Genomic DNA, 18602 nt, shown 5'->3' with positions numbered 1-18602 from the left:
TTTCCCTCTATCCATTGCTTACAGTCCACCTCCCTCTCACATTCTCTCTCTTCAGATCCCTCATCACCCATCTGGATCATAAAAGTTACTCTTTCTCTCTCCCTCACAGTCTAGTTCTCTCTCTCTCTCTCTCTCTCTCTCTCTCTCCCTTTCTCTCTCTCCCTCAGTCTAGTTCTCTCTCTCTCTCTCCCTCTCTTTCTCTCTCCCTCAGTCTAGTTCTCTCTCTCTTTCTCTCTCTCAAGTGCTGGATTATCCCTTGTGCATTTCCACTTGACTGAGACGGCTTCCATTGAACCTCCGTGGCCGAAGCACCTTCGCGGTCCTAAACCATTCACACCAACACAATGAACGGGGAGGGAAGGAGGGCGAACGAGAAAGGGTCGAAACAGGGAGAGAGAGGGAGAGAGAGAGAGAGAGAGAGAGAGAGAGAGAGACAGAGAGAGAGAGAGAGAGCTGCTCTCAACTCCCGCTCGACGGCCCTCGATTCTTGCAGGACAAGAGGCAAGAAAGAGAAAGATGGAGAACGAGAGGAAGAGAGGGATGGAGAGAGAGAGGAAGAGAGGGATGGAGAGAGAGAGGAAGAGAGGGATGGAGAACGAGAGGAAGAGAGGGATGGAGAGAGAGAGGAAGAGAGGGATGGAGAGAGAGAGGAAGAGAGGGATGGAGAGAGAGAGGAAGAGAGGGATGGAGAGAGAGAGGAAGAGAGGGATGGAGAGAGAGGAAGAGAGGGATGGAGAGAGAGAGGAAGAGAGGGATGGAGAACGAGAGGAAGAGAGGGATGGAGAGAGAGAGGAAGAGAGTGATGGAGAGAGAGAGGAAGAGAGGGATGGAAATCGAGAGGAAGAGAGGGATGGAGAGAAAGAGGAAGAGAGGGATGGAGAGAGAGCGGAAGAGATGGATGGAGAGAGAGGAAGAGAGGGATGGAGAACGAGAGGAAGAGAGGGATGGAGAGAGAGGTACGAGTGGACGGAGGCGAGGGTCGCCATGGCGTTCACGGTTAGTGGCGCTCTGAAGGCGTACGGGCGCGCGGCTGGAGCTCCTCCCCCTCCCTCCCCGAGCCCAGACTGATCTGCTGCTAGTGGGTTTGCAAAATTCCAGGATTATTCACAAATTTCCGAAAATTCCTAACGGTAATCTATGGGAATTAATGGTAATTAACGGGAATAAACTGGTAAATAGAATTTATTCCTGTTAATTCCCATAAATTTCCAATTTATTCCCGTTAATTCGAACGGCTCTAAAAGGGCCACGGCGCCGGCGCCCTGAACGGATCTCTCGACGAACCCTGGACAGCTGGGGGGGGGGGAGAAGAACGACGAGACCGCGCGAGACCGAGGCTGACGAGGCGAGACTGAGGCTGACCTCGCCGTCCGGCGGCGTGACGTAGGGGGCGCCTCGGGGGCCGCCGTGTTTACCTGAGGAGGACTCTGCGAAGACGGCGGTCTCCGCCCCTCCCGACTGCTCCGCGCCCGCCTCCCTTCCTGAGCACAGAACCGTAACGGCATGTTAATGGACACGGACGGGCGGGTGTGTGTGTGTGTGTGTGTGTGTGTGGGGGGGGGGGGGGGGGGGGGGTGATGTAGCTTCGGCAACCGCCCAGCTGGAACCGGTCGAAAGATGAGTTGTTTGCTCCGCATTCAAACGGCGGCTCAACGCGGCGCCTGTCCGCCCCGAAGTAAAAAAACGAGGTGCGCGGCGCGCATTCCTCGACACGCAACAGTAACGACGCGCCTGCCGGAGTCGATTAACACCCCTTTACTCTCCCTCACACACACACACACACACGTACGCACACACAGACAGACACACACACAGACAAACACGCACGCAATCATTAACATTCCCAACAGCAGGAAGTCTGGCCCTCTTTCATCTGCGAGCGAGGGGTCTCTGGTGTCTTTAATGGACCCCCGAATGAAATATTTATCACCCGCACATCCGGAGAGGGGTAATTGTCTCCAGCATGCTAACGCTTAGCGATGAGCCAGGGAGGCGTGCTAGCCCAGGTCTAGGGACGCGCTCTCTCTCTCTCTCTCTCTTTTCCTCTCTCCGGGAAGGGGAGGAGGAGGAGGAGGAGGAGGAGAGGGAGTTGGAGGAGGAGGAGGAGGCGCAGCAGCGTTAAGGTTAAAGTAGCATTAACCTGCCAGCTGGTAAGTGGCATTTAGAGGAGATTAATGACATTGATCAAATCCCCGCCCCACCTGCGCTCTGCGCCCGTCTCCTGGCCCCTCCCCCCCCCTCCCCAGACACGCCCGGCGTTCGGCGGTTTCCAGGGGCGATCCCCCGGGCGGGGGCTCCGAAACCGCAGGCCGCTAAGGATGTCCCGGCTCGCGAGCGTCCGCTTAAACCGTCAAGAGATTTTTCTTCCGGGTCGGGTCTTATAATCCGCTGTTTCGGCGACACGACCTACGACCGACGGCGACACGACAGCTTCGCAGAGCCCGACCAAGGCGCTCGGCAGAGGGCGGCGGCGCTGGCGTCCTCGACGCCTCGGAAAGTGGCGCGAAGGTGTGCGCAGAGCCAGCGAGTCACACTCCGAAACATCAGAGCCCCCCCCCCCCCCACCTCCCCCCCCAGGAATAAAGCCTGAGTATATAAGCACATTAAAGCAGCCAAACATGAGACATGCCAGTATGGTCCCAGACGAGAGGAGCTGTGTCTGTTCTAATGTACTTAAACATATTTGTTTGTTATTTTATTATTATTTATAGAAATCATATTCGAAATAAAAAATTTCATTTCATAAAAAGCAGGGTTTCTAGTCTGGCTGTGCTACAGATGCTCATGCTAGCTCTAGCGATATTCCGTGGTCTCAGTATTTTACGGAAGAGAGAAGGAGTGGGTAGATGGACAGAAAAAGGGAGGGGGGGGGGGGGGTGGCAGTAAACAGGTGTGTGTGTGTGTGTGTGTGTGTGTGTGTGTGTGTGTGTGTGTGTGTGTGTGTGTGTGTGTGTGTGTGACTAACGGGCTGCTCACCTTCCAGGTAGCCGGGGGTGTCCGCCGGCGCTGGCTCGTCTGATCCGGTTCCAGGTTCCCTCTTGCCCTCCGGGGGCGGAGAGCGGTCCTGCGGCCCCCGGCCCGGTTTAGCCCCCGCCCCCGCCGGCCCAGCGGGGGGGGCGGGGAGGAGGGGGGGGGACGCGGGGCCTCTGGAGTCCCGGCTTTCAAAGGCTCTCTCCATCAAAGGGTAGCTGACAACCTGAAAGCCACTGGGTAGAGTGGGGGGGGGGGGGGGAGGGGGGTGGAGAGGGGGGGGGGGGGGCAATTGATGGTTGAGTATGGACAGAGAGGTTGGAGGCGAAAGGGGGGAGGCAAGTGGGGGAGGAGTGAGAGAAAGGAGAGGGATGGAATTTGAAAGAGGGGACCAGAGAGGGACAGAGAGAGAAAGAGAGAGAGAGACAGAGAGGGAGAGAAAGAGAGACAGAGAGAGAGACAGAAAGAGAGAGAGAGAGAGAGAAAGAGACAGAGAGAGAGACAGAGAGAGAGAGAAACGGGTACGACAGACAGTGAGTGAGAGTAAGAGGGAGAGAGAGAGAAAGAGAGACAGAGAGAGAGAAAGAGACAGAGAGAGAGAGAGAAAGAGAGACAGAGAGAGAGAGAGAAAGAGAGACAGAGAGAGAGAGAGAGACAGAAACGGGTACGACAGACAGTGAGTGAGAGTAAGAGGGAGAGAAAGAGAGACAGAGAGAGAGAGAAAGAGAGACAGAGAGAGAGACAGAGGGAGAGAGAGAAAGAGAGACAGAGGGAGTGAGAGAGCTGCCACTTCAGCGTCACGTGCCGAGCCCTTTCGGAGAAAATGAGACGGGCGGACGGACAGTTCTGTAATGTTCAAAACCAGAACATCCTGTACAGATGGAAGAGATGGCCTTCACACACACTGAGCTGCTAAAAGCAAACCACAGTACTGTAGCTACTGTACGCCTTCTTAAGAGCAGAGAAAGAGCCGGTCTGGGTGTAGAGACACACTTAACAGTCTCAGGTCTGTCAGTCACATCCTTTCAAAGTAATTGGCATCAGCCTTTGGTGAGAAGAGTGTTTAATGAATATTGAATATTTTTGAGGTGTGGTGGCAATGACCTACAATGGCGTCTGGACAGGGGTTTCTGTGATGTCCTCCGCCATCTTGAGCAGGCTGGCAGGTGTTGATTTTGGCGAGAGATCAGGGAGTCTGATACCAGCTGATATCTGGAGGACTCTGCCGTTTTCCCCTGGACATGGCAGCAAGCAGTCAAATACAGTAGCTACCGCTACAATTACATCTCAACTTTACACATTACCAACACTTTTAAAAACTAGTCAAAAACTGCCTTCAGGCACGCTTCAGGCGGCCATTTTGTTTGTCACCTGTTGTCCTTTCCCCGCCCTCAGTCTGCAGTTGTACTTCCACTGAAAATGGAGACTCTTGGAAGACCTCCAGAATGTCGCCTCCCTCGATGAGAATTTTCGACGCGCCACCTGTCGTATACAAGCAGGTTTCAATGTCTAATCAAGGCTATTCAGTTTTCAAACGCCCCTTTAAAAAAGGGGGCTTTTTCGGTTCCCACCCAACAGTTAATCCATAACTATAGGCTCGTTAAAACCATCTGTATGGGATCTGCACTGAAACAGGTGAAAACAATTATCATAGCAAATAAAGACCTCTCTTTCTTTTTCGTTCGTTCTTTCTTTATATTGTTCTCTCTGTCCACCCCCCCCCCCCCCCCTCTCAAAGGTCAGCTGATTAGCATACGGCGCCGGATCCTGCACCAGCGAGCGTTGTGTTGAAGCCTTGTAAGGTCCCACCTCATGAATAGATCATTGGGCCGCCATTAGCATGCATACCAGATGAATATCAGACATATTCGACAAAGCAATTCTGTCATGTCATCTTACTTCACGTCGCGGTACCGAGCCGTCATGTCACGTCATGTTAATCATGCAACTGCCAATGAAAATCTCCCAAGAATAGGATATCTTGAGGATATAATACAGTATATCTTAAGGATATAGAGTTCAATACAGTAGCCTATTAGCCAATTGCACAACTCCAGTACTTCCTGAAATTAGACATGCTTCTCTATTTCCTGTCCTACACTATTGGATGAAGTGATTAATCAGGTGTGCCTGCTGCAGCACAATGATCAGGCACACCTGAATAATCATTTCATCCAATAGTGTAAGACAGGAAATAGTAATTTCAGGAAGTACTGGAGTTGTGCATAGTGAATAGTGCACTGTCTGAACAAGACTCTAGTCTTGCGTCTGCCGATAATCTAAGCGAAACCGGCATCAACTGTAGCTAAACATGGCAGCGTCGTCATCTAAAGGGCGGAGACGGTGTTGAGGGAATAACATCTCGGGTATCTAAACGGGCTGAACACCAACACATCTTGACTGTATTATCAGACCACGTCGTTTAAGTTATGCACACCCCAGTGGGGCTGCAGCCTAATATTACTATCCGTCCCATTAAACCGCCGCAGAGTTTCCGACGCGACAGACGTCGGTAACGGCGCTGCGACGCAGCGGGGCGCAGGTGCGCGCGTTAGACTCATCACTGCGGATGATCACCTCCCGAGTCGCGGGGCGTAAAAACAACGGAGCTGAGGGATGAGAGGTACATCAATAACGGGCGGGCGACGGCGCCTCGCTGACAGGGGGCATTACCGTGAAGTGCCAACAGATGCCACGGCCGCCGGAATCCTAATCTTGGCAATTTACACCCCTGTCAGGTCCGCGCTGGTTCAAATGAATCAGACAGGGTTTGCCCACCTCTCTCGCCCCCGCTGGTACGCAAGGAGGTGGAGGCGCGGGCTCGCAAAACACACACACACACGGCTGCGGATACGCAGGCGAAACAGTTGAACACACACGCGCGCGCACACACTGACGCGTGAACTCCGCGCAGGACGTCCCAACGGGAACGTTCTTTCATACCACCTCCGAGGCCCCACACACAACCTGCCAAGCGCACGTCAAACCCGCGCAGCCTCCAGGGGGGGGACCAACGGCCTCTCCGCCGACCCCCCCCAAGCCCCCCCTCGCTCCCCCCCCCCTCCGCCCGCACCTGTCGAGGAGCGTCTCGCTGCAGACCGTCCTATAGGCTGTCCGTGGGAGTTCTATGGAATGTGTTAGAACAGTAGGCGTACGGTATCACCCCCCTCCCGCCCCCCCCCTCCTCCACCGGCTTCCACTAGGCACACTTTCATCCCTCCCCAAGGACCATCAATAATGCAATATGAGGCCCTCCACCAGACACACACACACACACACACGCTTGTTCCTCCCCGTGTGATTTATACGCGGGCACTGCGAGGGGCCGCTCTATCCGAGGCCGTTATCATGCAGGCACATCTGCAGACATCAATAACTGACAGGCGGGGGGGGTCCGGGGGGTCCTGGGGTCGCGGCAGAAGGGCGCCCCCGGTGTCAGCGCCCCCGACTGACGGAGCCTCCCGCGGGAGGGCCCGACAACAAACAAGCTGTCCCCTGGTTAATATTTCACCAGCCTCCGTCACTCAGCCACGGAGAAAATAAAGGGCCCGACGTGAGCCATGTATTAACAGGAGAGGCTGCTGTCTAGGTCTGACTTGGGTCAACGCTTGAGCAACAGCATTTAAGTGCTAATTAGCATACAGGCTAGGTGTGTTTTCGTTATCCGTGCGTGTAGACGTTGGATAAATTGGGTAGAGGATGGTCGTTGTTCCATTTAAGCGTCAAGGCCAGGATTAGCCTGTGGGATCGGTGAGCTAGCTAGAGTGTTTGCGCTACTGTTTACTAACTAAGGAGCCTACTGTTCTTAAGACAGGTACAGTATGTTGAGCTCTACTGTCTCAAATGAGTAGATTATGAGGTGTGTTTAATGTTATGTTTAATGGTCAGTCAATTATGATACTGTTTTTCATGATCGGTGTGGTTTTAGTGATTTTCTTTACATACAATAGAGACACATGTCTAGTATTATACAATACTGTGTTACTAAAGTTCTCACTGTTTCTATTGAATAAACTGGAACTTGAACAAAAAAAAAGTAGGGAGGAGAGTGTGTGTGTGTGTGTGTGTGTGTATGTGTGTGTGTGTGTGTGTGTGTGTGGACGAGGGGGGGTAATCAAAATGTTGCCAAGGGTCAGCTGTCACGAAGACCTAGCCTAACAATGATCAAGTCAAGTTCTGCTCCGAATGAGACGAGACGCATCAAAGCTCCCTGGATCTCCTAGTTGAAAAAAAAAAAGGTTACCGTGCGCTCTCTGATGGGTGTCGTCGTCATGACAACAGCATCCCAGGATTTTGTCAAAGACAGATCAAGACTGATAAATCAAGGCCAAGCCCCGACCGACTGCAATTACTCTACCGGGCGACGTAGAGAGCGAAGCTACAGAATCATAACAAGCTCTCGTGTGCTAACAAGGAACCCGGGGTCGCAGCCTGCTTGTGCTTCAGACAAATCTGCGCTCGCCGTCGTCTCTGGCCGCGTTATTCTGGCTCGGGGGTCACGTCGCATCGACGTCTCATGGGCGCCGTCAACGGACTGCACGGGCGCTTGCCCAGCGCGAGGACCGGGAGATGGAGGCGGAGCTCCGGGCTGGCTGGTCAACACGGCGAGTTGGGCCGAAAAACGCAAGGGCTTCTGGGACCCCCGGCTAGAGCGGCGAGGTGCGCCCGATGTTTGAGACTCACCCAGCGGCCTCCCGTTCGCCCACACGCCCTGGTAGACGACTCCCGAGCAGTGGACCAGGCTCCCCTGACCGCTGAAGAGGCCGCGACGCCACTGGCCCTGTTTACAGATGGGAACACTGTGAGCAGCGCTAGGAGAATCAGTCAGCCATTCAGACGCAGTCACATCTCTATAGGAATGAAAAGGTTTAGTCACTATTCATTGGGTTTTGGGTGTGAATATTGAATATTATTGCAAGTTCACCATTGTGAAGATGGGATACTAGTGTTGGATTTAGACATAAAGGGGTATTCAGGGTGTTGTCAATAACCCACCATAAAAGGTGTGGACCTACATGTATATAATGAAAATAGTGCGGTTACAGAGTATAATATGAAGTGTGAGAAGCAAAGAAACTCTCTTCAATAGGCCCATGAAGGAAGACCTTCGTTGAATGAACAGATTTTTAAGAGGGTTTTGTGTGTGTGTGTGTGTGTGTGTGTGTGTGTGTGTGTGTGTGTGTGTGTATGTGTGTGTGTGTAAGATAGGGAGGGAGAGCCAGACAGACAGAGAGAGGAGGAGGGAGGGAGAAAGAGTGTCAAAGTCAAACTAATTCAGGAGGATCAATGTGCAGACTTTGCCTGGCATATCCATGGGAGCCGCAGTCTCCAAGCTCTCGAGCACTACTTCAAAGTGGTGACACGTCCATTAGAATTTCTAATTCTGATCGCATCGACAGGCCTAAGGCTAAGGCACAGGCAAAAATGCGCCAAAGAAATCTAGGCCACTGCAGAGGGAGAGAGAGAGAGAAAGAATGCTGCACTTCTCTTTTATCCCTAAAAGACAATCATGAGTCATGCTGATCGTTTAAAAAAAAAGTTTTAGCTCCAAGGTATTCTACAGAAAGTTTCTGGGTATCACAACACAAGCACATTATTTCCAACGCTATTTCAGAGAAAGATACTGTGTGTTTCAATTCTGGATACTGCAGCTCCACTATTCGCACTGATGACTCCAGCATTCAGCTACTGATGACAACGTATAAGAATAGATGCCTAATCTTTTATGTTCATTCCAAGAGAACAAAACAAACATGCCAACTGCACAAAATGTTGGTTCTTACCCCATATTGAAGCCTCTAACACCTTACAGACATTTTTTCACCCTCCCCTATCATTTCCACATTCATAATAATCAATAATCTAGCCTTTAGATTTGGGAGGGGTGCAGAATCCATTGGACTCATGGCTTAATCTGCTCAGGCAGTCCCTCTCCCCCCCGCGCGGGGTTGGGGAGTTTGTGTGAGCTTAGCGCAGCTGTCAGGGGCCCCTGCTGGAGAATCAATACTTTCCCTGGGCCTCTACCCCCTGCTTCCCTAGCCTCTCCTGCTAGTTCAAAATCAATGAGACCTGAAACTGATTATCCAAGTTCAAGTTCAGGTCACCCTGGAGAGAAGTTTGTGTGTATTTATTTATATATGGTATAAATAGTATGATAGCAGCGTTAAATACTGCACTTATTGTAAGTAGACTACTGTAGGGAACGTATTCTCCTATAAGCCTAGGGTTTCAACTGGGCATACATAGTACCGCATACATAGGTTAAAGCTACTGTATATGGTATTGTGTGAGGTAGGCCCAACAGTCTCTTAAGTAGCCTACAGTAGGCCCAACACGGTTCCATGTCAGCCTAGCATACACAGATACAGTAAAACAGATCATTGTTGCAGTTATTGGGTGAAGGTAAAGTAAGGTACAGTATTGTGTACTGTCCCTCATTTGTGACAGTCTGCGAGCATTCCGCTAACAAAATAATCAACCTTACATTGGTATTCGCGTGCATGCATGTGCACATGACAATTCATTCCCGGGTATAGTTTTCATGAAGCAGGTTGAAAGTTTGCTATTCCCAACAAACTGTTGTTATGTTCTTCACTTTCTGTGCAAATCAATAAAACGGCTTGTGAGCACAACTCCAATGCTGTTTGGAAACCACTGCCATTCAACAGCTCACTGGAATGACCGCAATGGAAATCAATGCCCGCTGCCCACTGTGAGAACTCCTTTTAGCTTCAGAAAATACTGACCAAATAATCCAAAGAATAGGATCTGGTGATGTAAAAATTAAATATTAAATTTTTATTTACTCTCAAAACTAACTAAATGGTAGCAACGCCTGGTACAATGTGTGCTTTTTCTATGTGGTCCTGAATAGAAATACAATGGTGACCTCTTGTGGCACAGATCGTAAATAACACTGATTCTTTCATATTAGGACAAGCCTCCAAAATCATTTTGTGACCACTTTTAGATGACACCACCTTTAAACATACAGTCACAGCTGTTGCACTTTACAACATCACTTTGTGTTTTATAAATGTGCATATTTTACATTTTTAGTCATTCAGCAGATGCTCTTATCCAGAGCGATTTACAAGTGCAATTAGGGTTAAGTGTATTGCTCAAGGGCACACTGACAGATTTAGCCTACTCGACTTGGGTATTTGAACCAGCGACCATTTGGTTACTGGCCTAACACACTTAGCGTCTAGGGTACCTGCTGCCCCTGTATCAGTCATTTTCACTGCCTCAATTAAATCCTCTAAAAGGTTTTAATTGGTTTAATATATCTGAACATACAGTAGGTCCCACCATCAAAGTGACTCACAAGGAAAACGCAATGCAGTAAATGCCTTAATGTGGAGAAAGCAAAAGTTGCAGCCGACCTCGTATACTGATCCATCTCCAAAACGCTGGACTCCGTGACCCTGTTTCTGGTCAAGCAGCCAGCCTCCTTCATACTGGTCACCGTTCCTGTACAGGTCAAAAGGTCAGTCTCGGTATGGTGCACTTTAGTTAGGGCCTGCGAGTAGTTATGTAGAGTGTATGTTGAGTGCCCAGCACTCTAGAAACATAGTATGTATAGACAAGTATGTATGGACATGGTCTGTATGGACAATATGAACATTTGAAATGGAAATTATTTGCATGGGCATAACATAGGAGATGGTGGGGGGGGGGGGCAGGGGAATTCTCCCCCTCAATATTGCTACCGGGGGACATAGCTTTGAAAAATCTTCCCGGGGAGCATACCCCTGGACTGCCCTTTCAAAATGCCCCCCCCACCTCCATGCCCAGACTTGCACATTTGGATATTTAAACAAACAGCCTAGCTGTGTACCTGTAGAGCACCTGTCCCTCACCATGCCTCTTATTCTGATGAAAGGACCCCTCGTATGTCTGTCCATTTCTGTCCGCAAGGAACCCATGACCTGAGTGAACATGATGCCAGTGTCAACGTTTCTCCTCTAGACCAGATAGAATGAACACAGATTTGACTCTGCATATGCAGTCATGTTTCCGCACCATCTCGTAGTCCGTACGAGAATTCCCCTTCATATCTCTCTCCGTCGCCTCTCTCCATCACCCCGAACCCGTGAAGCTCCCCTCTACTGAACTGCCCAGAGTAGACGTCACCTGAGGACAGACCACCGGCCATGCATGTTGTCCACTCATGGAAATAGGCTCACGGTACATGCAAAGGTCTTTCACAGACTGTGCACATCGTATGGTTTTGTGGTCTAAGGTTTTTGATCATGCATCCAGTGGTGTAATGGAGGGTAGTCTTTATCCAGACTCAAATATTACGTTGAATCGCTGCACTCCGCATACTAATAATAATAATAATAATAAGAGTCTATGCCACTTCACCGTCCAAAGTGGTGTTCTGAGGGCGAATCTAGGGGTCAAAATTGAAAGAGTGACAGGTCGTAGCAGCAAATGAGAGATTCCAGCCCGGGTTAGATGGGCGGGGCATATCTATGGGTGATTGCCTGATTGAGAAAGTCGTTACTGATTGGTCTCGCCGGGATTCCGGTGCTACCAATGAATTACCAGGATTTGAACACCAGTTTTTTGCATGAAGTGTCCCAGATCCATAGAGATCGTAGAGTAACGTAGCTAGCAAGCTTACATAGTAAAATAACTCTCATGGGTCTGGCGTTGAGACGTTAAGTGGAGGGTATGGTATATGGAGTATACCCACTTCTTTATCTATGAACCCACAGTATACCCACTTCTTTGACCTCTACTAATGGAAAAACTTTCATTTCTTTAGTCAGAGTATACCCACTTCTTTCACCACTACACCCCTGTATGCATCCAATTCTGAACCAATTTAAGTTACTATGTAAGGAAAAATGTGATACTGCAATTATACTCGTGGCTCACATTTTAAGACATTGAACAGACACTGCATGAGACCACGCATGAGGGTTGTCTTACCTGTTTTCACCCAGTATCTCTGTCCATGCCCTTCGATTTCTCCATGTGAAAACTCCCCCTCATAGTAACTTCCGTCTTTCATCAGGAGTTTTCCATGTCCTATGAATGAGATCGGCGAATGCCTTTCAGTGGGTCATTTAGAAGGACATGGCTATCTCGTTGGGTTTGATATGACATGTGACATTTTATTTTATTTAACCTTTATTTATACAGGTAAAAAAAACCACGTTGAGTTCAGAGGACTCATTTTCAAGTGTGACCTGTTCACAATCATTCAGCACTCGTTACACTAAGTTACAAACAACAGGACAGCATTACAATAAAACATACAGGACTATGTGTAACAATAACAACAATAAAAGTCGTGAGTCTAAAAGTGCAAAGTGCATGTGGGATGAGAACAGGGGAGAGTTATCTTAGAGTGCAAGAACATGACATTGGCACACTCACTAAATCAGACAATAGTCGCTTAAACCTTGTGAGAGAGATCAAATTGGACAACTTAAAACTCAGCTGTAAGAAGTTCCAAGAGGAAGGGGCTGCATATGAGAATGCTCTTTTGGGCATGACAGTAAATAGGCCGGGCTACGCACCGTGTTTCTGTCCCATGTCCCATTGTCCTTCATAACGAAAGAAGCTGTTGGGATAAACATACACCCCAAAACCTGGAGGTGAAGACGACACATCCGAGAAGAATTTAGTTTTAATTTATTTTATTTATTTAATTCAGACTCGAACAATGCTCTAAAGAAAATGCGAACAAGTAAGTCGTTTGAAACACGTAAGCAATGCATTTAAAATAAGAACAAGTTACCGTTTCTGTGTTGATTATTTACTTCTCCGACATAGTAGCGAGAGTTTCTTATTTGCTTTTTGACAGAAGCGGCCATCTTGGTTTGATGCGTCCCTGGTAACAGGATAGCAACCATAGCAACCATAGCAACCAACCAATCTCCCTTGTCAGTACCCGATCCGTTCTGCACATGCGCGCTTACAGTAAGCTATAATAACCATGATAATAACATTAAGACTGTCTCTTTTTCCACCCAAGAAATCAATTAAATAGTTTTGCAAATTGTCAGAAAAGCCAGATGAGATCATACCAATTGTATATTGTTGCAAAATAGATTTTTATTGTACAGTATATTATTAGCCATGTTTATATTATACTATGTACTATATTATGCCTGGCCTTCTTCCAAAACCTTTGGTTTTCACAGGTAATAGATTTATTATTTGTAAAAAGTAACCCGGAGTGCATGTGCAGAATGGATTGGGTAGCCGGTACGAGCCGGGTACAGTAGACACACCTGTCTCCTATTAATGAGAGTTTTTGTAGAAATAAACAAGCACACAACATATTTGGGATGTCTAGTATTTATTTGGTAGACACTTGGTTAAAGTAAAGCAAAACACAACATGTTCTATTAGCCTATCAGAGTTAGTGGCACATGTTTATAAATGTAGGGAAGGCATGTCTCAATAATATGACTATAGGCCAACGGAGCCCACTTGGGTTAGAAGGCTACTGGAGTGAGATTTCACTTGAAGAATACATAGCAATATGCAAATATGTATCAATGATTTGTAAGACCTCTACAGTGAAGAAAAGGGCCTAGTCAACTATGAACTTTCCTAACTGAAAATGAGCATTTCAAGTTTTTTCACAGTTCCACCCAGGCCTAACTATAGTGACTGTGACATTTTAACACTAGCTTGAAGTGCATGAAGCCCATCACTAGGTTTAGTGGTTTACTGATCTATTTCCTTTCTACCGTGGTACAAACGTCTTTTAAGGCTTGTTCTTGTCGGAGGCTTCTGGGCTTGTGCTCTCGCCTCCACTTCCAAAACGTTGACTCAGTTCTGCCGCCAACACCGAGCAACACGATTTCTTTGTGGATGAGGGGAGGAGAAGAGAAGAGAGAATGTTTATACAATCCCCAGGGCTTAAAGCATTGATTTTTTTTTTTTACTTACAAAGATACGATCTGAAAAACATTTCCAGTTTGCTACCAATCCTGCCTTGAATAGCAGAGCTGCCGGTCGACTTCCAGTCCTTCTTACCTTGTGGTCCTTGGCCTGGCTGCGAGCCTTGTTAGCCAGCTCCAGCAGGGACAGCAGGAGCCCCAGACCCAGACCAAACCCCAGGAGCAGGAAGAGCCCCCGCAGGCTGTGGGGTCGCAGGGGGGCCGAACCCTGGGCCCCCTGAACGACACCACAGCTGTTCTGCCACCACTTGGCTTTCAGATAGGCCAGCTCACCAGACTCGCTCAGCTGCAGGATGGCCACGGTCAGGTTCTTAACCAGGGGGGAGCCTAAGAGCGGTGTGTGTGTGTGTGTGCGTGTGTGTGTGTGCGTGAGTGCGTGCGTGTGTGTGTGTGCGTGCGTGCGCGTGAGTGAGAGGAAGAGATAGAGAGAAAGAAGCAAAGAAAGGAGAAACAAGAGTAAACAAATAATCCTAATTCTAGAACCTCCAGAAAGCCAATCAGGCAAGTTGAGGTCGTGTTTCGACCGGGACACAGCTGCACACCGAGGGGCGCCGCGATGCTGTAGCCTCGCATGGCGATGATGTCCCGGGCGCGGGTCAGCTTGCAGTAGCGAGCCACGGACAGGTCCAGAGACACGGCCTCGCCGATGAACGCGTAGTTCCCTTCCTGGACACGGCGGATGCCCTCCTCCATGGTCGCCACGTAGCTCTTCTTCCGCTCCATCTGCTCGAATATCCTCTGGTAGGTCGGGTTTCTGGAGTTCTAGTGGGGGGGGGGGGAAGTTAGAGAGCATGGATATTGGGCATTAAAAAACATCTGTGATATGATGGCTTGACTTTACAGTTTGACCGAGGTCAAATGATATTTCGAAAATATTGAAAACATTTGTTTTGTATTGTATTACGGGCAAAACGTACCTTAAAGAAATACATTGAGGAGCCAGCGTTAATGGTTCCATACTCAATGACATCCTGTTTGGCAAGGTCCTCAAAGCTCTTTAAGCTCACTTCCTGGGTATCCGAGTTCAGCATGGAGTTTAAGTTGGCGAAGTAACAGGCCAGGAGCAGTACTGCAAACACCCACCAGATGGCGCTAATGACTCGTCCTGACAGGGCTTTAGGGTGAGGGCCAGTACCTGGATAGACGGGGGTAAATTGATGGAAGTTATAATCTCATCTTCAAAAACACAGTTATTTAAGTTAAAGAGGTACCTGTATGATTTTTTTTTGACCATCTCAAAATATCAGGGTTCTTCTGAATGTATGAAAAAGAAGTGGTTTGTTCCGGGGGGTGCAGTTTCGATCATAGCTGCGTTACCTTGCAGGGCGAGGGCTCCGGTGATGTACCAGAAGCTGTGCAGGAGAGTGAAGCTGTGTTCGTCAGTCTCAGGCTCCGCCCACTCACAGGGACTTATCCTGCAAGAAAGGACACAACTATTATGTCCACACTTATTTTTTCCTGCCCATGTCTCCTTCTAGAGAAATCTAGAGAGCTGCAGTTAGTAGTTAGTTCTATGGTTTGTTTATAGTGTGACAAAAGGCAAAAGAGCTGTGTGCACATCCAACCTTAGTAGGCCAGGTGCTGGATCTGAGAGAACATACGTTTGGAGAGAGGAAAGATTCACACACACAAGTTTCCTGATGAAGACCTAAGGGTCGAAACGGTGCTTTTTTTCCAATAAAGTGAACCGGGAGATATCAGTGTGTAGATCTTTCCTCTCTCCAAACCTTGTTTATAGTGTGAACATCTTTGGGTGGAACAAACCAAACCCAGACAGCAATCCGATCAGAGCCATATACAGGCCAGGGCCAGGTTTCCCAGAAGCTTCTTTCGTTAAGAGGCTCTTGGGCCATTCATTTAGAGCGTTCTGATTGGTCAACTGGTCTGGGCAAGCTCTCTGATTGGTCAACTGAATGGGCTAAAGAGCCTCTTAATGAAAGAAGCTTCTGGGAAACCTGGCCCAGATCTGGCACTTGTGTCTTAGTTCCGGCCCATATATGGCCCAGATCCGCTTGCTATCTGGGAAGACGACCCGATGATGATGAATACAGAACGAACAGAACACGCCTCCCACCTGGCCACTATGAAGATGCAGACTCCGGTCACCAGGAAGGCGATGAGCAGGCCCACCCACATGTCGGAGGAGAAGGGGGAGAGCAGGCTGAACTGGCTCTCCACCGACACCAGGTCCTTCCTCAGGATGAAGCTGAGGCCCGTCTGCATGAAGGGCGTGGTCATCTCCACCGCCTGCTCCCGCGCCGCCGTGAGGGTGAGGGGGGCCACCGCCAGGTCCGCCTCCTGATCGGGGTTATGGACACACACACACAGGTACAGTAATAAGTACAGTACAGCGAACACACAGAAACAGGCTCGGTGTATCTGTATATGGTTTATGTGGAGTCAGTGGGACACTTGACCATATGCAGAAAAAATAAAAGGGAGAGTGATACAACAGTGTGCGCGCACGTACACACACACACGCACGCACACACACGCAGACATACGCACGCATTCACACAGACACACTTACACACGCACACACACACAGACATACGCACGCATTCACACAAACACACGCGCACACACACACACATGCAGACATACGAACGCACGCACGCACTCACGCAGACACACGCACACACACACACACACATACCGTACAGCACAAGCATATTAAACACACCATCGACCGCAGGAACGAATTGACTTGGTCAACCAAGTTGGAATATGTAGGGGTGGGTCGTATGCCCACCTCCCTTGTTCTCTGTAAAGCGCATTGTGTTGCCTCTGGGTATGAAATGCACTATACAAATAAAGCTTTGATTGATTGATTGATTGACTGAACCACGCCCACAGGCTCTCCCTGGTGACCCACTCACCCCTCGGACCACCTCTCCGATCATCCCGGTCCAGTCCCCCTTCTCGTCCACCGCCCCGTACCGACCGTCCTTCACCAGGCGCACGCTGTACTTGAAGCCCACTTTCTGGGCCAGCTTGGAGAGCAGGTCGATGCAGTAGCCCTCCAGAGCAGAGTCTCTGGGCATGGTGTATGGGCTTTCCTGGAATCACAATCATATTATTAAAAAAAAAAGTTTAATTTTTGTTCGATTTGATGAGTTCAAACTGGTGTGACTTTAGGGAGACGTTTTACATCCGAGTGCAATCAGTACAGTTTTGACGCCCTTGACTGTGTCCAAAAGCAAAAGCATCTAATATATGAATTGTTACATGATACTGTAGATATGGTACTACAGTAGCAAAGAAAGGTTTCTATTATTGAAGTACCTTTATAGTGGTGATGGACATCTCTTTGGGGCCTGGAATGGAAGAAAGGATACCCAGATTAAAGCTTGCAGACAAACTCTTTTGTTTTGATGAAAAGTGTACTCATGCGCTTGGTTGATAGGATTGAACTAAGCCTCTCTTGCTTTGGTTAAATGCACCGTGTCTTGAAACCAAAGGCCGCTAAGCGCAAGAGGATTCCAGAGGTCTAATGAACACATCGTGCCCCCTGTCCTCTTCCCCAAATACAGGAGCAAACCCGAGTGCCAGGATTGGACGATGGCCATCTTGTACCCCCGCCTTCCCCTAGAATGCTCTCTCTCTTGTATTAAGGGCTCCATTTTGGGGAGATAGCAGCGAGGTGGGAGGGGTGTGGGGGGGAGACTGAAGAAGGGGCCCCCTCGTAATCCCCCCACCCACTCCGCAATAACAACTGAGAAAGACCCAATGTGATTTATGGGTGTCCGTCTGGGACCCACAATGCCCCTCCAGGGTCAGGAAAGGAGGGAGGGGGGCAGAGGTTTGGGCGCCGTCGGCCAGCTCGGTACCACACGGCGTCGGTGACACCCCGTCAGCCTCCTTCAGGGAAGATGGCAAGACCTACAAGCTACGGAGATGACTGTCAATTCACAGCCGCGTCCATCGCTGGGTTATTGACCGCGCCGGTCAATTGATTTATCACAGTCCTTTGTGGCGCCGTGGCGGGCGTCCTCTCAGACTGCCCGTGAGAAATGGGCCGCTGCCACTTCAGATGAAGGACCCGGAGGCTTTGATAGCCCTCCAGCGGTCCGGTCCGGTCCAGTTGTCGACGGGGGAGGATCAGATGTCGGGACATTTGGACGGTTCTGGACTTCCCTCCTGTAGGCCCGGCTCGGACGTGCTGGGGGGAGCTGGAGGACGTTCAAACAGAGACCCTACTGGTTCACATCAAGGCAGAACTGGGTTTGGAGCTGAAAGGCCCTCTTAAAATAGCTCGAGAGGAAGGCGATGGCTGGCCCCAGCTTGTTGGCCCCGGATAGTTGTCAATGTGGCCCCGGACATCATTCTCAACACTTTAAACGCATATTATGCTTGTCCACTGAAGCAAGAAGCGGAAAGACATCACGAGGTTAAGATGTGAATGAGATAATTTGGGTGCTTTCTGGGTTATACGTGTGCTAGTAAGATCAGAACGCCACTGGAATGTTAAAACGTACAACAATAAAACTATAATTAGCACAGGTATGAGAAAAATATCAATTATTAGCACTAATTTTCCGCATAATTATACCTGCTCTGCATACGTCAGCAAGCAGGGCTGCTGCACACAAGACCAGCGTTGGTGACACTTTCATGTTGACGCCTTCTCAACCTACAGTAAGAATGAAACAAGGACTGGTTACTGTAGATTGGTACTTGGAAAGCATGAGTTATACAGCC

General features: G+C 49.2%; 2 protein-coding genes across 2 annotated transcripts in view; both read right to left on the bottom strand.

The window, feature by feature from the left end:
* The window catches only part of LOC311329970 (MORN repeat-containing protein 1-like), a gene marked incomplete at both ends in the record, with an annotated part of 17925 nt that extends 5122 nt beyond the window's left edge, over positions 1–12803 (bottom strand). The window contains 12 exons of the mRNA XM_084461920.1: positions 1323–1481; positions 2977–3064; positions 3119–3206; positions 4079–4205; positions 4342–4452; positions 7654–7750; positions 10356–10443; positions 10811–10901; positions 10996–11106; positions 11914–12012; positions 12507–12578; positions 12728–12803. Of these exons, the coding sequence (XP_084318046.1) occupies positions 1323–1481; positions 2977–3064; positions 3119–3206; positions 4079–4205; positions 4342–4452; positions 7654–7750; positions 10356–10443; positions 10811–10901; positions 10996–11106; positions 11914–12012; positions 12507–12578; positions 12728–12803 (1207 nt within the window). The remainder of the gene's footprint in view (positions 1–1322; positions 1482–2976; positions 3065–3118; positions 3207–4078; positions 4206–4341; positions 4453–7653; positions 7751–10355; positions 10444–10810; positions 10902–10995; positions 11107–11913; positions 12013–12506; positions 12579–12727) is intronic.
* Positions 12804–13705: 902 nt separating this feature from the next.
* LOC311329969 (putative glutamate receptor) lies at positions 13706–18018 on the bottom strand (the record flags this gene model as incomplete). The annotated part of the gene is made up of 8 exons (XM_084461919.1): positions 13706–13804; positions 13978–14228; positions 14444–14663; positions 14819–15036; positions 15219–15316; positions 15976–16199; positions 16781–16960; positions 17866–18018. The coding sequence occupies 8 exons, from the start codon at positions 18016–18018 to the stop codon at positions 13706–13708; spliced, it is 1443 nt and encodes a 480-aa protein (XP_084318045.1).
* Positions 18019–18602: the final 584 nt, after the last annotated feature.

This window comes from Borostomias antarcticus (assembly GCF_949987555.1).
Source record: "Borostomias antarcticus genome assembly, chromosome: 3".
Taxonomy (NCBI): Eukaryota; Metazoa; Chordata; class Actinopteri; order Stomiiformes; family Stomiidae; genus Borostomias; species Borostomias antarcticus.
This window is presented reverse-complemented; position numbering and strand designations above follow the sequence as displayed.